Source organism: Ambystoma mexicanum, chromosome 11, assembly GCF_040938575.1.
Source record: "Ambystoma mexicanum isolate Mex_15411 chromosome 11, UKY_AmexF1_1, whole genome shotgun sequence".
NCBI lineage: Eukaryota > Metazoa > Chordata > Amphibia > Caudata > Ambystomatidae > Ambystoma > Ambystoma mexicanum.
In genome coordinates this window covers 1059893457-1059909791 of record NC_090934.1, presented here as the reverse complement: position 1 = coordinate 1059909791, position 16335 = coordinate 1059893457, and the positions used below count along the sequence as shown (strand labels likewise).

The 16335-nt window shown below is 44.9% G+C and overlaps 1 protein-coding gene across 1 annotated transcript in view; it reads right to left on the bottom strand.

The window, feature by feature from the left end:
* The window catches only part of RHCG (Rh family C glycoprotein), a 265077-nt gene that overhangs the window by 157987 nt on the left and 90755 nt on the right, over window positions 1-16335 (bottom strand). Inside the window, exon 2 of the mRNA XM_069624306.1 lies at window positions 14111-14297. Within this exon, the coding sequence (XP_069480407.1) occupies window positions 14111-14297 (187 nt within the window). The remainder of the gene's footprint in view (window positions 1-14110; window positions 14298-16335) is intronic.

The following is a 16335-nucleotide window of genomic DNA, read 5'->3' as shown; positions in this document are numbered from 1 at the left end:
TTGATAGTTTCGGAAGGTCATGGATCCACCTGTTTGGAAGAGGCTTTCATAGACTGGACTAGCCTAGTGACCTCCTCAGGTGTGACAGTGGAAAAAGCAGGAAATGGCAGAGGGGAGAGAGCGTGAGAGGCCAAAGAGGGCTTCGATTCTGTTGGTGTGTGTGAAGCAGTGAGAGAGGAAAGGATGTCTAAGGTTTTGCTGGGGAAGTGTGCAGCCAGGGCTGAGCAGAGGGCCAGGGTGGGTGCAAACCTCGTCTCTATGGGCCCGGCCAGGGGTCTCCGGAGTACACTTGCGTTTGAGGGCAGCCAGATCAGAGTTGTACCATGAATTGCACTTTTTGAGAAGCTTCATGCGTACCCTGATGACGGGGGCAAGGATGTCGAGTGTGTTGGAAATGGATAGATGAAAGTTAGCAAGGAATGTGTCAGGGTGGGAGCCAGCAGCAAGAGTAGGGGGTGGAAAGTAGGAGGATACAAAGGCAGCCACTGTCACTCTTTTCATGGGATGGGTGTCCTTGAAGATGTGAGGCATTGAAGCAGATGCCACTGCCAGAGGGGACGAGACCGTGAGGTGAGAAGAGAGAAGAGTGTGATCGGTCTAGGAGAGTGCCATATTAAGAGGGGTAGAGAGAGTGATGTCAGGGGAGATGAGAGCATCCAGGGTGTGGTCTGCAGTGTGACTCAGTCCAAAAGGTAGAATGGATAGAGAGAGAGAGTCACAGAGTGTGCAGGTAAATCCTGAGGAGTCCAGGGAGTCCAGATGGATGTTTAGATCCCCTAGCAGGAGGAGGTGTGTAGAGGTGGAGAGGAGAGAAGCAGCCAGATCATCCCATTGTGAGAGGAAGAGGGTGGTCTGATCTGGAAGCCTATATAAGGTGGCCAAAGTAAGAGAGGAGACTGGAGAGAGAGCAGGCATTCAAAGGAGGAGTGGGCCTGAGTGAGAATGATGAGGACAGAGATCCACTCTGGATAGATCAGGGCTACTCCACCTCCTGGTCTTTTAGTCCTGGGCCCTTGCCAGGTCGCTACCAGCCCGATAAGGCCTTTGTTGAGCCGGTTGCGTCCGCTAGCTGGCCGCCATGGAAAGGGAGAAGGGACTACGTGTAGTCCCTTCTCCCTGTTCCCTGGTGGCTAATTTTTATTAACTTTTTTATTTGCTTTTCAATGGCAGTCATGGAAAGGGAGAAGGGACCATGTACAGTCCCTTCTCCCTGATCCATTGTGGCTATTTTATTTCTTCTTTTTTTCAGATGTGCGACACCGAAGGCATCACGCAACTTAAAAAAAAATAACTATTAATTAGTACCTCTGTCTTAACGGGTGGGGTAATAATAGCAATAAGCCCCTCACCGGGGGGCATTAACACAGTCTGCTAATGCCCCAGGGCCTTCATTAAGGCCCTCATATAACAATGGATCCTGGGGCATTACCTGACGCAGTAATACCCCTGGCTCGGATCTTATTGCATTAAGATGTGAAGCATCAGAGACTTTGGGAACCAATACAATTAGGTCAGATTTATATTAAGAAATACTAATGGCTGTAAATACCTCTTTATTCAGAGTTTCCCCTGGCCCATTGCTAACATAGAGGTAGTTGTTGAATACCGTTGGTGGAATCCAAAAATACACCTTTTTTAATAAGCATTTTCTGCTATTGTTTTCATGGTGGTAATGTATAATATACAGAAGTGGTTCATCTAGGTATGTTTTTTTTTCCCGCAAGATGGGGCTTCATCCAACTAAATGCCTTGTTCAACTCAAGGACTGATTTGGAACAAACTTGGTATGGTCACTTATCAACATCCACAATCATGTTTATATATCTTGCGAACATAAAACCAGTGAACATAGAATCATTTAAGGTGATCAAGATTATGTTGAGAGACTGTGCCATGTTGGCATGCTCCTTCGCCACCGGGAAAGGTTGGAAAACTGTATTCTCAAACTGTAAGAACTTGATTGCAACCGCCTACAACAATGGAGTTGCACAACTTGGAAAAAACATGGCTTAAGTGAATAACAGCATTGAGAATTGGTGGACAAACTTAATTGAGAGTGAGAAAACTCACAGTACTAATCCAGCACAATTCTCAATGACCGTGATGAGGATAAACAATCTTAGTCTAACACAGAGATGTTGGGAGCAAAGGCTGTTTGCAAGCAACAAGGTGAAGTATTCTGTTCAATTAATGACTCAGAAAAAGCAGGTAATTAGGTTGAATGTTCGTAACATAATAAGGTCAAAAGAAACACAGTGGTGTGAGAAAAAGGTGCAGTTATGATCTGGGGACAAGAGTACAAAAGTTGGCTAAAAGATTATAAATTGCAAAAATATATAAAGGATAACCATGATATATTTACGAAAATAATAAAAAAAGAGATGTAAGATTGATATGGTGGAAACTCAATCACATGAACTCTATGCACATAGTGAGTCAGTCCTCTTTTGTGTCTGAAGATGTCTGGGTTGAACATTTTACCAATAAGTACGGTAATGCATCAGTTGACCCTATGGCAATGTTTCATGAAAATAGCACGGCTTGCATTCCTTCTATATGAAATCTCGATAAGTTTGTCATTGAGATAATGATAGCAAAACTGAGCGATTCTAGATATTGTGGCTCAGATGGAATGACTAATTGCTTGTTGAAAAATAAGAAAAGAACTATGGGCAGATATTCTGTATCGTTTGCTTATTCAAGTAATTGAAACAGGTATTTGTCCTGATGATTGGTGCAAATCTTCCTTTATTCCGATCTTTAAGAAAGGTCAAAGGGAAGATCCTACTAGCTACCGCCCAATTTCCTCGTTAATTGTGTCCTCTAAAATGATTACGTCACTGGTTCTACAGGATTTAATTAGGTGGGCTGAATCCATACATAGGTTTAGCCCCTTACAGACCGGATACTGGAGGGGTATTAGGACCCTAGACAGTGGTCTGACCCTATCAACCTGTATAGCACAAGTGTGGTGGGGTAGTATGGGGAGAACCTTGTATGTTGCAGGACTTGACCTTTGCACTGCGTTTCACAACGTAAATGTAGGTATGTGGTGGAGGAAACTGAAATTGTGGAGGATTGAAGTCTGTTTATTAAAGATGTTAGAGATGTTTTATTCGAACAATGTGGCTTGAGTTAAGTTGAATACGGAAGGGGATGTTTGTAGGGAGATGCCATTGAGGAAAGGAGGGCGGCAAGGTTGAGTCATTGCCCCCACACTGTTTAATCTTTACTTTGCCGACTTATGGGACACAAGTACTAGCTGGGGATGATATCCCCAAAATTCACAGGTTTGTTAGTCAACTGTATTGCTTTTGCAGACGATTTATTTTTACTAGATTTGACCATTGCAGGTATGTAGCCCTCCTTGAATGGAGTCAGAGCATAATTAAAGCACAATTAATTGACGATCAATCCTGCAAAATCCTTCATTGCAACATTAAGTAAGAAAAGAAGTAGAAACCATTATGTATGGTCCATACATAATTCCAATATAGCAGATGTCAAGGCATTTAAATGCCTGGGCTTCCCTTTTTCTGTGGTGGACAGGTTGAAAACTCATTAATTGAGTATGGGGACAAAGGCGAGATCATGCATTACTTTGATGAAGTTAATGCAGAGTAAGCAATGTACTTTTTCACTAACACCCTTAATAGTATTTGCTGTATCAAAGTCACCCCTATGGTATTACATGTAGTGGAGCTGGTTATGGAATGTACCTAGATAACTTAGAAGGTAGAATTCTGAAAGAAATTTTAGCCCCACCCAGAACCATATCCATTAGCATTATACGCTTAGAACTAGGTCTGCAATCGTGCTGAATGCAATATTATTTAGAAATGTATCTGTGTATACAAGAAGGTGGTGTCTATAACACAGCTGCATTTAGGATCATACTTAGGGCAGATGATGGAGAAGGGGGTAAATATATGTAATTTTTGGGAGAAGTGCACACAGTTAATGAAGGTCACGGATATTGCAATCTTGAGTCTTATGAGAGTAAGAAAAAGAGAAGAAAATGTTGGCATAGGTCAGCGGATCTGGAAGAGCTAAACAAGATACAAATATGGGATATTTTATGCTCCAACTAAAGACTGTGGGCTGTATTTAAAGATGTTTCCGGCACAGAGGAGTTGTATATTGTATCTTAAATTTAGGTTGAACTGCCTGCCAAAATTGGAAATGATTGGACCTGAACTGAGAATCCCAAAGGAACTTCGTAATTGCAGGCTCTTTAAATCAGACTGTAAATCAGACTCTTCATCATTTGGTTACAGAGTGTTCACTGACAGTTTTATATCGAATATTTTTCTTCGGATCATTTGTGCATTCAATTTCTGCAGTTCAATTTGTGCATTCCAGATCTGTAGCTTCGACTGATGCCAACTGAACATGTCCTTCTAATAGTAGCTTTCGTAAAATCTTTGATGAAAATGTTAAGTGATCTTCAACATGTAATTGACATTGGAGGAGAGTTACTTCTGAGTCTGGAAGATGGACAAAACGATTTGGAATAGAAGTCGAGGACACATGATTTATAGGAAATGTATGAGGTAGTTTGCCTGTTAGTTTTATATAACAAATCTGTTTACATTTTTGTATGCGTTTTAAAAAAGCTTTTAGCGAAAATGTTTTTTTACCTTGAAGATTTTTTGTATTTTAGATGGAATTGAATTGTAATTATATGCAATGAATTGATGATTTTGAAATGAAATATTCTCTTTTTGTATGCTATAAATTGTGTAAAGTATAATGTATACTAAAACACAAATAAAAAAAGAAGTGGTTCATACCACTATTGTACAAATTATTTTTAATGCATGAAATGGACATTTCTACCCAATCTAAGCATTATATCAGAAAGATTGTAAGAGGCTGAATATCAGATTCCCACTTTCTAACCCCATCTGACGAATCCATCACACAAATGTTACCTGAATTAAAGAGAAGCACTTGTGGATCCCTTCTGTACAGGTAAAAACCTTCCAAAAGGATTAAGAGTCATTTCCAAATTTTACTTTCACACATTTGTGGTGGTAAACATTGGTGGATTTTCAATATGAAAATCAGACTCACGATTGGTCGTAATTTACCTCGGACAGTATTCCCTTGGAATATCAATGGAGGTAATACCTTCAGGACTTTGATGCTGTGGGTGAAAAAACAATAGTGCATGACAAGTACCACTGTTTTTATCGCCATTGCAAACTCTTAATAACTCCCTATGTCTGGAGCCTGGAGGTGTTTTCAGAGTATCAGCAATGTTAACTGGAATTCAGAAGGCTTATTGCTGGAGGCAAAAGCTTATTGCTGCAATCTGCCCTCTTCAATAATACCATTCTTTACTTTTAATTACACATTGGTTATTGATTTCCACCTTCATACTGATGGTTAAAAGTGATAAAGTACACTATTGGCGCACACAACTACCATATTTTTTATAAATGTTGAAAAAGGTTCCAATCTGACCCTTTCATGCATTACATAGGAAAGAGTACTGATAGATCAGGGAGGTCAACTTTCTCACCACCTGACAATTTTCACATCAAAAATGTTGCTTGCCAATATTCTATATATGGTTTTTGTCTGTATTCTGTATGAGTATAACATAAAACTTCAGGGCATTTTACAAATGTTACTTCCGCCACTAGGATGGAATTAAAATGGTCTTGTTGATTTTCAAAGTGAACATAATTGGGCTGACTTTGCCTTCAGTAGTGTGCCACTGGAATACCACTGCAGGTGATACCTCTAGAGTTGTAATCGGGTGGGAGGTGAAAGCACTGCTATTTCTAAAATGCTGCCATCCAACTCCGAATGATTCCCCATTTCTGGCATAATACGGTGCATGCATTAGGACACCCCTTAGCCATAGCCACCTTTCTCTGTAAGGAGATAGAAAGGGGGGAAAAGATTAGATACAGAGAATCCCCTCTAGTTGTGGCGAGGAGGTCAAGGGCGTGGTTGAGGAGTCTGTTTATAGGTTGCTAAACGTATTGGCTGCTGGTTTTAAGTTGAGTAGTGCTCTTTGTGGGGCGGGGGGATAGGTTGAAGATGCATGTTAAGGGCCTGGCTTCGGATATTGAGTTGGTACTGGGGTCACATTTCCAAGAGACGTATGTGATGAAGTTTAGGAATTTACTGAGGGGACTATTGGATCTTGAGTGTGTAAAAGAACGCCTGACTCTGTGGTGACATTTTTGTAATTGTAATTGGTTATTGATAACGCGCCCGGGGATTGAACTTGTGTTGTTCCACATCGTCTTGCTTCCAAGACAAGCAGGTTGCCCCTGAGCCATGGTCCCGAGACCAGTGTGATGGTCTTTTCTCAGTGTGGGTGGGCCACTGCCTGAGAGGCATCTTGAAGGACCAGGTCACATGGAGGCTGAAGCAACAGTGCATTCAGGTCACTGAACCTGCATTATCAGATGTTATGAATGGTTCTCGCCAGTAGGTGCTACCGAAGTGTCGAGAGTGCGGATGATCAGTGGATTCGAAAGCCATTTGGTGGTGGAGTCCCATTCAAAGGCTTGAAGCTGAATCCCAGTGCCATCAGGCTGTGGACTGCTCCCTTAAATCATCACCTTTCTGTTGAGGTGAAGGTCACGAATTTTGAGTGGTTAGATTGGTGAATGATACTGTCAATGCCTCGGAGCCAACATAGTTAAGAGGAGAGACAGACTTTGACAACAGACAGGTGCTACAATCAGCGATGATAAACATTGAATCAAATCTCGTGTTGCTTACATGGGCATAGCGATAGTGAGCAGCAATTGTCCTTTAAAGGTGGTGATAAGGACATGATTTTAAAAGTTTTCCTTCCCCACTTTGCCCTGGCTTTGCAGGCTTGGTGGATTTCAAGGCTCAAGGCAGGTGGAATTGCATTGGACTGTCCGACTTTGCCATTGTGGGTTTATTACAAGGATATGGTTTTGGGCTTGGCCAGATGAATTAGTCTGGAAAGGTGAAACAGGCTGAGGATTGCACCGCTGAGGGGCGGTGGTAGGGCTGTAGACTGCAGGTAGCCTACGCACGGCTCTGCAACAGAATGGGCATCTCATAGGGGAGGTAAGTCATACCATGCAGCACAGATTGAGGGCCACAACTAGGAGGATATATAGCATCTAGGGGGATATCAGACCTGTCTTCATGGCATCCGGGCCTATTGTGATGGCCAGCCTTCCACTAAAAGCCATTAGAAAAGGAGAATATTTGAAAGGGTCACATTAGTATAGGAATCAAGATAACAGGCCTGACAAGGGCTGAACTGCTTTCTAGTGTGTTTCCAGAAAGTTAGTCCTGAGTTGCTAAAGACGATCAGGTAGTTGGAAATGCATATCCACTAGGGTTCTTCTATGTTATAACATCAATGGTCTTTTTTTCGATGTTATTTTTTCCGAAACTTTATACCGAAAAAAATCATAAAATTTGTATGTATTTTCTTTTTTTGGGTTTCCCCACCAATCCCCCTTCCCTATTGTTTTTGATCTGTTCCTGTGCCCCTGCTCCTTATCTGCACTTTCCCACCCCCTATTTTTTTCAATCAGTTATTTCTTTAAAAGAATCTCGAGAAAAGAAAATTAAAAAATATCCGTCGATGTAACAACATTATACAATCCCCTAGATGATCGACTGCGTGCAGTATGTCGTGCATAAAACCAAGCAGTCTTGACTTCATCGATGGCCCTGGCTGTGGCCAGTCTATGCTCTCTTCGAACTAGTGAGACTACTTTCCAATCTGTGGTGTCTGTTTTCCCATTCCATTAAGACTTCTGATCTGGAATTTGCACTCAGTCTCCTGGACTTGTCAAGAGGGGGGTGTGTGACAAATGAATGTCTGGGGCGCCAGTGGTCCAGGTACGAATATTGGTTTCTAAACCATCAGCCCCCCACCTCTAGTAAACAAGAAGGGATCCGAACGGATTGGAATAACAAGCAAATTATAAACCTACTTGTCCAATTTTTGCAACATAGATGGAACGGCAGGCTTATCTTTGCAAGGTCGTGGATCACTGGTTAGTTGCAACACAGCGAAAATACAATTATTACCTAATGATTAAAAGGACTGTCCAGTCAAGTTTATATAAAAAATATCAACGTTATTATATTTCAACCTACAGTTCTAGCACACTACAAAATACAACCCACCCTGTTTTGGAATGCAGTGGACAGACAGTTTCAAGAAGGAAAAGCGATGCACTCTAGATACTGACAGTAGAGTAGTTGGTAAAGCAATTAATCTCAATAGTGGCCTTCGGGGAAGGATAAGGGGGAATTAACCACAATGTACCTTGTGCTTTTAGAAGTTCTTGGTGCTCGACAGCATCAAGTTGGTTTCAGGGCGCTTTGCAGCTTCTCCGACAGAGTTCAAGACAGAGACAGTTACGGGTATCAGGCGGCAGGCAGTTCGGCGAGCAAGGCTGGACAGACAGCTGCAGGCTGGCCTACACAGTGGCTCGGGGTCACAAACCGTCGTCTCAGTGCTGGTTGGTGGGTCTGAAGCACTGGCTGAGGCGTCTCGGACGCAGTTCGGCAAGCAAGGCTGGATGGATGGCTGCAGGCTGGCCAACCCGGGGGCTCGGGGACAAGAATCATTGTCTCTGTGCTGGTTGGCAGATCTGGTACACTGGTCAAGGCATCTCAAACGGCTTTAGTGACTGCAGCGTGATAACAGTCAGTGGTGCAGTCGGTTGCAGGTGGAGGGGCTCGACTGCCTCGAAAATGTCCTTAAATGTCCTTAAAAGTAGCTCTGGTTGATGCTTGTCGGTGCACTCCTCCTAGCTTCTTTGCTGAGCTCATATCATCATTTAAGGCAGATGGCCCAAAGCTTTGAACAGTGTTGCAGGCAACAGCCATGTCCTTGGTTTGGTTCAGAGACTCTCTGGCACTTCCCACCCAGGAAGCTTGCCTGCTGAGCCTAGCAGGACAAGATGTGTGCTGGCTGGGTATCAGTTCTGGAGCTGTTCGAGGATCCTCTGGATTCAGTATTTCCCTCTGTTCCTCAGGAAATGTTTAGCGGAGGGTTCTTGCTTCCCACTTGGATTTCTTGGCCTTCATTCACTGGTGGAAGATGTAAGGCAGACTTTACCTTCAGCCAGGGTCCCCATGAGTTCTTCTTGCTGCTCCTTGCAAAGTCTTCAATTGATCTTCTAAAAGAGGGGCTCAGACATCTTTTAAAGCCAAATGGGCCCCAGTGATTGGTGCAAGCTAGGCCTACCTTAATGAACCAATCCTGGGTCCCCACCAAAAATCTTTTGTTATGCGTGAGGTCATAACCAGGGCGCTTTGCAACAGGAAAGGTAAAAGGGTGAAAACATGTACTACTAAGTACCACCCATCTTTCTGTCTGTTGTGGATCAAATGCTCTCTCTGATTAATTGAGCTCCCTGTGGTACCTGGTCAAAGCGCAGGTTTCCCTTGAAGTTGTGACGAGAACAGACGTTCTGTCTCCATCAAATCACATACTACTACCCTCTGAAAGGGGGTCCCCCTCCGGGGGTTGATGTCATGATGCCTACCCCCGGAGCACCAGGCCAGGCCCAGCACCCCCGGGGAGCAGGCATCATGCCCACGGGTAAAAGCCCAGCGGCCCCTTATAGGGGCTCTTTGGGCTCTGTCTTGGCGCCGTTGGCGCCAGGCTCATGTTGGACATCAGTCCTGGCGCCATAGGCGCCAGGCTCATAAAGGAAGGTGTTTTGTGCACTTACCTGATGCAGACCTTGCTGCAAGATTCAGGCCTCCCTGAGACCTGAAAGGGACTATTTTTTCATTGGGACTATTTTGCTACTCGGGCGTGGCCAGGGAAGGATACTTACCTGGAACTACTTTGGGTGCTATTTAAGCCACGCCCAGACAGTAGCTCACGCTTCGCGTTGTTCTGCATCCAAGCAGCTGAACGCTCACCGTGTCTGCTCCTGCATCTGGTCTCCAGCCACGGCCGCTTCGATCGTGGAACACCTGTAAGGAAAGAAGAGAAGAGAAAGGTGAAAACCAAGAATTTTATCTAACTTCTTACCTGCATCCGGAAACCTTCACGCCAGCGTTCCTGAGAAAAGTCTTTCATTTAAAAGCACAGCGTTGCTCGCTGCAGCGCCACGCTTCACTCACCTGTCCTCGGGAGTTCTTCTGGCTCCACCGCGACTGTCTGCACCGGTCGCCACATCTCTGCGCCTAGGGGAGAGAAGAAGAGACCAAAGGTGAGCAGAAGGAACATATGAGGAAAGCCTAATTTTCCACCATAACACTTACCGGTCTTCTGTTGGTGGACCATTCCTCATTTCGGGTCGGTGCCGCTTCGTTGGCAGGTACCGCACCCCGGCCCCTATGGGGAAAGGACAAAAGACATTACTGGAGGAATATAAAGACATTAAGAGGGATCGCCCCCATCGCTAACTCACCTGAGTTTACCATCGGCAATTCAATCCCTCAACGCATCGCCTTCATTCTGCACCTGAAATAAAGGACAGATCACAGGTTAGGAAGGCAACAGAAAAGGAGGCTCAACACTTGAACTTTTGCAATCTTCATACTTACGGCGTTCCGCTCGGAAAAGTCAAGTGGATTTTGCCAGCGCCATTCTGAAAACCAGTGAAGTAACTGGACTAACATGCGCCCCTGCACCAGAAGCAGGATGGAGAGTTCATCCTTTCAAACCATAAGGTGAGCTTCAACCGGGGATTTCGGAGGAAGTTAGAGAAGAACGAAGGGGGGTAGGGGGGAGCAAGCACACTATTCTGCAGACTGTTAATCCCCTTTCTCATCTGCAGAAGGATATTCCTACGGGCCAGACAAGCAAGATTTGAGGGTCCTGTTCAGTCGGTGTTCCGAGTTCTGCGCATCACGCTCGGAGAGGCCACAGCAACCCAGACTAGACCAGCGCCTCCGTGGGAGTCAGGTGAGCGTTACAGTTGACTACTGTACACAGTTGTCCCAGACATGAGAATTCACTGCCCTTGATACTAAGGGGCTGGAGCTGACTTTAGGTTGACAGAGATGCATATCAGAAAGGTTTTGGGCTTCCTGTCCCCTTTGTCAGCTCTGCGACCAGGCCTCTAGCAGGCCTGCTTCAATTAACTCTCATCGGTATGCGCCACCACCAGCAGGACAGACAAAGAATAGGGCGGATCCATGGTGCCTTTGTCAGTTAATGAGGCTGGCCATGGCAGTAGGAAGGTTTTGCCCCCCCCCCGCTTGAGATGCGTTGATGTACCTGTGGCTGTCACATTCCAGCTGAACATGACAGGTGGACTGCACCTATAGGCTGTGTCCAGTACATGTGACTATGTGTTTGTTGTGCGGCAAACATAGGAAAATGTGTGCGGATTAGCCCCACACATTTTCAGGGGGTTGATCTCTTATCATTCAATTTCCATAAAAATTTTCTAAAAAGCCCAGTCGAGCGCATCCTGCCCCCCCCCGCGCGGATTGTCGAATTCCACACAGGGAGCTTCAGGGCAAAATATCCTAGAGCCACTTCTGTCCTTACAGAACAATGCGGCAATAGAAAGAACTCCGATTCCCAAACCCCACTATCGTGTGAGAGTGTTGTGCTGCAGTACATCTGTCTCACGCCATACTTCAATTCAAAGAGGCTCATCAGTTTTTCTTTTTCCCTTGTAGAGCATCTACAAATGAAGATCTACTGAGGGACCAGACAGTGCCCAATGACCGCCCCAGCCATGAACCGGAACCCTGCCGCCCAAAACAAGAGCAACCCTCCTGTAAGCTGTACCACTTGAATCCTGTACAAGTGGGGAGAAGGCACAGCACTGGAGAATGAAGAGGTGCAGCGCTTCTGTGTCAGCCGCAGAGGCAGTAGATTTCTGCAACTCACAGCAGGGTGGTCCAGTGTTTTCTCCAGTGAATCACTAGGCCACCAGGGACAATTGCAAGAAGTTGGGATCCTTTCACTTCAACAGCTTACTTGTAGGGGACCAAGAACTTTGGGCCCAAGCCATAAACATGAACATTGCCTGGACCAGGCACCATTACCTTTGTTACTCGGCGAGTCTGCATGCTAAAAGTGACAGCGCTTAGCCGCCTATCTAATGCCTTTTTTAATATAACACCATCAGGGCAGAGCTTAGCCCCCTTGTGAACACTTCCCCTTACACATACACCTACTAGGAGGGGGAACATAGTTCAGAAGTGGTTCTGGAAAGCTGGCCAATCAGGGCAGAGGAGGAGACATGTAAAGTTAGGACAGGAAACAGGGAGTGTGGGTTATCTGGGTGAGGTAAGCAGTAGAGTGCAGTTGGACCACAACACCACTAGGAGGAAGGAAGGAATGGTGAAGTGAGGAGGTGTTTATTGAAGAAAGGTGATGTATTGGCTTGGTGGGTGTAAGGGTACTGCAGAGTGAAGTTAGTGCAAGGTGTGAATGTGAAGTGGATGTTATTTGATAAGATGAGGGTGCATGAGTATTGGTAGTAGGTGGAGGACACTAGTGGTATTAGTGGTAGGAAAGTAGTAGTTGGAGGTGAGTGGCAGTAACAGGAGAAGGAGAGTAGTAGTTGGATGCAGAGAGCAGCATTAGTTGAGGGAGAAGAGTAGTAGGGTGGGAGGAGGAGTAGTATTAGAGAAGGAATGGTAGTAGTAGATATGGAGGAAAAGGAGAAGAGTTAATATCAAAGGATGGAGGCAGGAAGAAGGTGAAGTGAAAGATTGATGGGACAGAAGGAGTAGTGGGGAAGAGTCAAGAAAGATGACGTAAGTAGAGTAGAAAATGTGAGGCAAGAGTGAACATGACTAATCTTGAATAAATCCAACAGAGTAACTGCATGCACCATTCTTAACTCCCTGCAGAACACTAAGCGGAGCTAGAGCAGTGACTGCTGGAAAGTCCCTGAGGGAGTTGGTAAGCCTACATTCAAGGAAACCACCACAATGTAAGACGAGAGGTTAGACAATAGGGCTCTCTGATCCGTAGTGCTAATCAGCAGTCACAGAAACAACGGCTAGGATGGACATGCCAAGGGAGAATAGAGAGAGAGAGGGACGGCCCTAGGGCCACCACCCCCAAATCGCATTCCTGCCCACAACTACCATTGCACTGAATGATCTGTTCCGCTCCGACTGTAAAAGGTCTACAGAATAATGAAAACCTGTGAAACTTTCTCGACATCTCTGTCCATCATTATGTCATCTGTGACACAATGTACAGCTGTTTCAAACACACCTTTCAATTGCTTATTTCTGTTGCTATGAATTGGCATGTGTGTATAGATAGATACTTTGAATCAATCCATTTGTCAATGTGCAGGTCCTGTCATCTGCCTAGGTCAGTGATCATTAAGGAGATAATGGTCCTCATTAGGAGTTTGCCAGTCCGGAAATAAGGGTGCCGGTAAGCTCGCTGCTGTGCCGACAGGTCTGACCCTGTCGGGGGCAGAGGCTACGGCAGGCAGACTTTTCACAGGAGCACCAGCCCTATTCCTCATGGTGCCAGTGCTCCTGTGTCCCCTCTCGCATAGGACTGGGGACTTACAATTTGCGGCGGCTGACTTCCCAGGCCGCTGGACTCGTGGCACCAGGAAGTCAGGCACCGGTAAATCATTATTGGTCTGGAGGCAACCCGGCGGTAGAACCGTCAAGGTTAGAAGCTGGATCCGTAATGAGGCCCAATATTTCTTGTCTCTTTAGTAGTAATTATTAGGCGACTTGGATATGTGTATATGTTTGAATATACAAGTTACCTATTCATTAGCTGCGCATTAAGATATATTTGACTGGATGTGAATGTTTAGAATGCATTACGTGATGGGAAGTCCAGATGGAGGCTCGCAAGGTCATCGTACATCATACAACCAATATGGCTGGCAAGAGAGAGTGGCCTTAGTGATTTGCAGGGGGCTGGGCTCTGCCATGATGGTTACATGAGGTCCTCTACAAGGGGCGAAGGAAGAATATGTGATGGCAGAAGTGCCTATCTTCGGTCAGTGGTCTACGGGCATGTATAGAGAGAATGGTATGATGTCCTATTATGCCCAATGGTGTGCCAGAGGTCATTGCATTTTGGAGCCTAATGAAGGCGTGCTGCAATAGACATGAAACAGCAATAGGCCATCAGTTCAATAGATGCCACCATAGAGGTCTTCTCCTGCTCTCTTACTTTTCCACTCCAATCAGGATATATCCGGTGTCAAACGAGTGAAGCCAGCCCTGCATCAGAAGAGCCCACTGGATTCCAAAGGCCGCCATCAGGAAGTTCAAGCCAACACCACCAAAGCCGTACAGCTTCAAGAAGGTCATGAGAAACCCAAAGCCCACGAAGATCATCACGTGTACGTCTTGGAAACCTATCATGAAGAAGCGAAAAATAAAGCGGTCAGTGTCAAATGGAGGCTCAATTTGCATACATGTGCATGTGTCCTATCCTGTGAAAGACAGCAGATTGGTGGGAGATTTCTCTTCTGTACCAATGAAAAGGGCAGGTATTATCTGGACAACTAAAAGGCTTTATTTTCCCAAAAACGTAACGAAAACCTTCTTTGTACACTGTTTTTCCAATTTCTTTAATTATAAAAATTGACATAAAATGTTTAAAAAGTAGAACAAGACTATAATAAAAAAATAAAGTATGAAACATTTCCAAATTGGTTCTCCTTGTGCAAAAAATCTGCACGTTCCAAACTCCCATTATCATGAAACCACATCATGTCTCGACTTCATGCTCGATCAGGGACCAGCAGTGCCTCTAAGCAAATCACATTTATTGACAACATTCTCACCACAACTTTGGGGTCCTTTGTTTGCACTCTGACGCATACATGGAATGCTAAGCTGTCATATATTCCTAACATCCTCTTCTCTTTGCCAGGGTGTCTGGTATTTATAAAGGGTTGGGTCAGTTCATGCACTTGCTGGACGTGGCACTACAAATGCACAGCTAGGCGTGCTTTCCACGTTGGCACAAAAACGCACTGTGAATGCGGCGTGCTCCAAAACAGGAATATGCACCTCCCGTCAAGGCCTAATTGGCAGAAACCAATGGGTGAAGTCCAGCCATCAGGGGCTAAGACATAGTCACGAATACAATGGTTACATGTCTTTATATCGAAAATGTTATAGTGAAACACGCATATCGAGTATTTTATAACGAAAACCTGTATACCTAATGCATTTTGGGGGTGAGGGAGGGAGGTCCCCCCAAACTCCCATTTACCACCCTTAAAAACCCACCCCAAACATTTTCCAAAAAAATGTAACGCTTTACCCCACCTGAAAATACATTCGGTAGATAGGTTTGCGTTATAAAGTACTCGATATATGTGTGTTTCAACATAACATTTTCGATATAAACACTGCATATTGAATGCAATTAGTTCATATGTCGGATGCAGGCTTTCTTCGAGTAACCCTGGATGCAGAAATTCATTTGAACCTAACAATGAACCTTGCTCTGTCCGCGGAAGTAGATGCACAGTGGCCGGGCGACCATGTTTGCTTGTGATTTCATGCGCCTCTTTTCCCTTCCCACCAGAGGATCCTGCTGAGATGATTTGAAATGTTTACTCTCACTCATCGCATCCGCAGAATATCACTTCTACTTGTACTCTGTGCATGCCCAGTTTGGGTGGCTTGTGTCCTGTAGAGGAAGGATAGCTCAGGGGCAATGTGCTTGTCTTGGAAGCAAAACAACAGAGCACAACACAGGTTCCAATCCAGATCCTGCATTTAGAAACCACTGGTTATGAAAGAACAACTATAAGTGCCGGTTGCAGGTTAGAAGATAGAGGAGGCAAAGGCATCAGTCAATGTGTGTATAACCCGGTTAGTTTAATTCTGGCCAATTGGTGGCAAGACTGGATGTCTGGGAGGGCACTTGATCCCTTGGCGCCCTGTTGAGTCCCCTAGACATCTTTACAATAGAACCCTTTCAGACTGGTGTCATTTATAATGTATCTCTCTCTCTTGGCAGGTCTCTTACCCGAGAATCTTCAATTACGGTAATTCCATGCATGCCACCGTGATTGGCATGAGCAATTCTTCTTTCTTCTTCACATTCACGGTGCCTACCAGCTCTTTGTTTCTGGCAACTAGATTTCAAAACTGTGAGCTGGGGTTGGATGTTAGGTTCCAAATGGTTGTAAAGAATCCTAAGTCCGTTTCCATTGGGGGTGCCCTCCTGCCTTCCTAGGAAGAGGCAAATATTCTAGGGGACACATCAATTATTCCCCTTGAGGAAAAAGCCAATCCTTCAACCCTTTCATAAATGCCGGGTGACTGGCAGCAACCCCAATAGGCAGTGGAAGAGAATTCCACAGTTTTGCTGGCAAATAAGAGGGAACCATGTCTGTCTATCTTAGTCCTGTATTTGCCGACAAGTGCCTGCTG